This window comes from Sphaeroforma arctica (genome assembly GCF_001186125.1).
Source record: "Sphaeroforma arctica JP610 unplaced genomic scaffold supercont1.2321, whole genome shotgun sequence".
Classification (NCBI taxonomy): Eukaryota; class Ichthyosporea; order Ichthyophonida; genus Sphaeroforma; species Sphaeroforma arctica.
The window spans coordinates 2,808-7,411 of NW_014038237.1; the positions used below are offsets into that span (position 1 = coordinate 2,808).

Genomic DNA, 4,604 nt, shown 5'->3' on the forward strand with positions numbered 1-4,604 from the left:
GAACTCGCTGGCACTTTTACTGTCGGCCTTGTGCACTCTCCCGCGTAAAGTGTGGGCAAATCATAAGCGCAGTTGAGGTGATGGCGGTATCACCTACGAGTAATTGAAGAATTTAGTATGTGTTGTGGCGGTGCTATTGACCTCAGTTCGACAGCTTTAGGAAAGGTTGTTGACATAGGAATCAGTAGAAGAGTACGAAATAGAGCTCAGTTCAATTAGGTGAGTTCGGTCGTAGGCAACGGATTGATCGCTTTTCTGTAGTTTGTCGATGGCAAAGGTAACATTCAGTGCAGTGTAATATTCGTGGCACAAATAATTTAGTGATCGGCATAGGGAATGTAAATAAATAACAGAAAAACCATGTAGGGTGTATCGATATGGAGGTATTACAAGTGATTAATTTATACGCTTTTTTGAAATATCGAAATATCAACCTTCTACCTACCTTGGCATGTTGATTTTTGAAAAGTCCACGCCTCATAACTTGTCTGACCATTCGATAGTAAGCGGTTAGGTCTTTTATTTGACTTTCACACCGTCGCAGGGTTGTCACAATTCTATTGTACAAATCAGGGCAATGCCACCTCACCCAATCTGCGCGAGTCACCTATTTATAGCCACACAACCCGCAAATATGTCTTTCAGATACACCGTACATACCAGAGTGATATGACACCTTCCTTTATCGAGCCCAAGCTTATTCATATCTATATTCAATCTATAGCAACGATATATTTTGCTGAAACCCAGGAGTCTATTTCAAAGTCAGGCGTATATAGGCAGCTTGCATTTTTTTTTGACTTGTTTGTTCGACACCATATAAGGTATCTACGATGTTTGTGTTTTGGTTGGTTGGTCGTTTTGAAAGACGTATTGCGATGGAGGCAACTTTTTACGTGTGCCTCATGAGTAGTATGACAGCAAGTAATAGTTTCCGATACGAGCAACTGGGGTAGTCCACAAATATAGAGCAATTATACAGTATTGTTTGATCTCTTCAACAAATGATTGTGGAGGTCCGATTTATTGACACATATCTTTTAGCTCATGGCTATTATCGCGCTCGACGTTAGCGCATTTGCTCCCCTGAACGGAAGCCTAACATATTAGGCACTCAACTAGATTCAGCCTCAGATTCAGCTATGGTATATTTGATCCTGCTGTACTTCCACAGCTTCAGGTCGGAATTTTAAGCCCCTCCTTACACTTGCACATCCGAGCAGACCGAGTACTCAGTTTTTGGCGTGGGTCACCCGTGGTAACACCCAGCATTGCTACCTTACCTCAGGAGCAGTTACACACGGGTTTGTTGCTGAGGCACTATTGCTCACAGGACCTGCTCATATTTCTGGCACGCTAATACACTCCATAGATAGCTATCACAGTCATACACCGACCCAAAACAAGTCGGCGTACGGTCGAGTGGATGGAATAGTCTTGCGGCTACTGGATACACAAAGCAACACATTATCTGCCAGGAGCGCCCACTGTTTGAAACACATATGATACATACATAGCAGGCCTGCCTAACCAATTCCAGCGCAATCTGGCATCGGGATTCAACTCTCCGGTCACTTGGTTGGTGAACGTTTTAAGGTCAAGGGTCATGTAGCGTCATCCAGTAGCCAGCAATGGTACTTATTGATGGGCTCGCGTGCTCTCCGTACTACTTGTAGATGACATGTATATGTGGGTACAACATATAGTAGTTGACTGTCTGTGATACTTCTAAGGCGGTGACAAACAGGTAGGGATACATTCTGACGACCGCAGCACGTCAGTTTTGTGCTAACACTTTTCGCAGTAAGGCGACGTTGCATCCATACGGGTTAATTATCCCGTATATTTAGCCGCGATTGTACTAGACTTGGTAGGTGTAGGGCTATATCGTCATTTGCACCGCATCATTTTTCATACCACAGGCTTCGTACTGTACTCATCTAGGATCAGTTATGTCGGATGCTCAGCCGGGACTATGCTCGGTGCGGTCAAATTGAGCCGTTTCTGAGTGGTACCATCATTGGAAATTGTACTGTAGTTGTTTGAAGTATGGCTGTTGTAAAGGCGTTGGCAGCTGTGAGAAGCCAGTGACCGGTTTGCGATTTGGGGAAGACCGTCTCACTTCTTCGTTGCAGTCTAAACAGAATGTGCGATCGTATTTTTCGTCATAACTGTGGAGAGTAAACGAACAACGAAGTGAGTCCTCTATTGACATCCTGCTTTATGATACATACATGTCCATGTCCATAACCATAGCCATAACCATAATATATATATATATATAAATATATAAATATATATACATACATACATACATATATACATACATACATAGATATAAATATAATATACATACATATACATACACACACACACACACACTAACACAAACACACATATATATATATACATATATCCACACATATATATATACATATATACACATATATATATACATTTATACATATATATACATAGATACATACATACATATATATATATATATATATAAATATATATATATATATACATACGTACATACATATACATATACATTCAAAAATGTGTGTTAATTTATTTGTACGTAGTTAAGGAAATGGAGACAAGTCCATTATTGAAGCGCACCGAGTTCTCATGTCATGGCAATGATATAGGTACATTTGAGCGTTAGTGCCCGCCATCGATAGAACGAATATTCTGTGTCGAGCAGGCAGAGTTCCCATCCGCTCGTATGCACTACGACGAAATCTGGGTCGTAAGAAAGATATGGCTCACGAACAAGACAAAAAGCTATGACGAGATAAAACAATACACAATGTCAATGGATTTAGTTTTCAATGCTGACAGCCATGTTACGCGCAATTGGAAGCGCATGTATTCTCAGCGTCAGCTAAGCGTCGCTAGTGTATAGCGGATATGCCACTTGTGTCCAGAATTTACACCATCTAGTCAGCAATGTAGTCACAAACACCGCACAACATACGTACTACAGTACTCGCATGGCAGCCGTCATAGTCAAGGATACAAATATGAAATTATCGAACTATGGCTGACCCGGTCCACAAGCTATTCCTAGTGCATATTCAATTGCGAGTCCAAAATGTAGTGCATAGTGTCTATGCCACACATCGACGGTAAAAGTATATCATTCCGACTGTGCATGCTACCTGTCGTCATTCGCAGACGCATGACACATATTCAACACCTCGTGTACATATCTCCTACCCATTAGGAATCATATTGCATTGTGTTTACTGTATCCAAATCCAAATCTAAATCCAAATTCAAACTCACATACTTGGTAGTCGAGCAGAGCGAGCAGAACGACTCCAGACAGCCTTCGCACTGGCGTTGGCATCGCTCACATGTCTCTCGCTCGCAGAAGGCACACTCAGCGCATTCGGACATCACACTGCACACCCAACACTTGTGCACACTCGGCGTGGCCATGGGTAAGCTACCCGTCTGTGCGATTTGGTTGGAATTGGCGTTCATCAGGAGATGGTGTGTTCTTGCTGTGTTTGAGGAAGATATAGCAACGCACATGAGAAGTTGATGATATATGGTTTGTCGGCTGCGGTTAAGCGGACAGATAGCAATAGACGAGAAATTGATGACAATAGGATGGTGTGCTGTGTTTGATGAGAGAAATTGAAATATATATGAACAATTGATGCTCGAAGGATCGTCGTGCTGTGTTTGAGGAGAAAGATAGAAATATCAAGAGAAATTAAAAGAATAAAACCTGAAGAGTCTCAATATCAAATAGATTTATTGTATGTAGATGAAATTCGAAGAGTCTTAATGATAGGCTATATCTAAAGCTCATATTTTATCCGCGCGTTCATCAGGTAATCGTGGGTTCGTGATGTTTTGGTGAAGTAAAACAGGGTGCGAGAGAGATATAATAAACACGAGCGACTGGTGATATACGGGTGGTATCTATCTGGGGGCTCTCGGTGTTATGGTGCATCTATTGCTGGTTGAATATCTGGTCGGTGTAGTAATATCGTCGAGTATGTGCATTTATTTTATCGGGTGAATTTAGCTTGACAAACAGACACTGCCAAGTACATGACATCAACAGGGTTTAGTACAATGTGAATCCGGCCAAGGATCAATGAATGAAACCTTAATTGCGGAAATTTACGATGCAGCTTGTGAAGTGTACAGACCGATCGCCTGTGTGAGGTTCACCTAGAGTTAGAGGGCTTAGATATATTGCTCCTATAATGTTGAATAAAAGGTATCATACTAGAAATTCACACAAATATGGTATTGTACGATTATTGGAATATCAGAGAACAAGATATGATACAGCACACGTTGGCGCCGTCTGATTTGAATATCATACCGAGACTAAGGAACCGTATCACATACAGATTTATCAGTGACAACCTCACGCAACCATCGTATGTATAAGTGAGCGAACGGTAAAGCTTAAAGTAAAGGGAAGACTTGAAATAATACCCAGTCACTTACAGACGTGTAAATAGAAAGACTTCTATATATATATATACATACACACACACACACACACACACACACACACATATATATATATATACATATGACATATATATATATATATATATATACAATAT

General features: G+C 40.9%; 1 protein-coding gene across 1 annotated transcript; it reads right to left on the reverse strand.

Annotated features, from left to right (window-relative positions):
- Positions 1-986: 986 nt before the first annotated feature.
- On the reverse strand, positions 987-3,522 carry SARC_12463 (hypothetical protein). Its single transcript, XM_014293431.1, has 2 exons — positions 3,299-3,522; positions 987-2,171 (listed from the first exon to the last, which is right to left on the reverse strand). Exons 1-2 carry the CDS (start codon positions 3,493-3,495, stop codon positions 2,018-2,020), a joined length of 351 nt encoding a protein of 116 aa, XP_014148906.1. The 5' UTR covers positions 3,496-3,522; the 3' UTR covers positions 987-2,017.
- Positions 3,523-4,604: the final 1,082 nt, after the last annotated feature.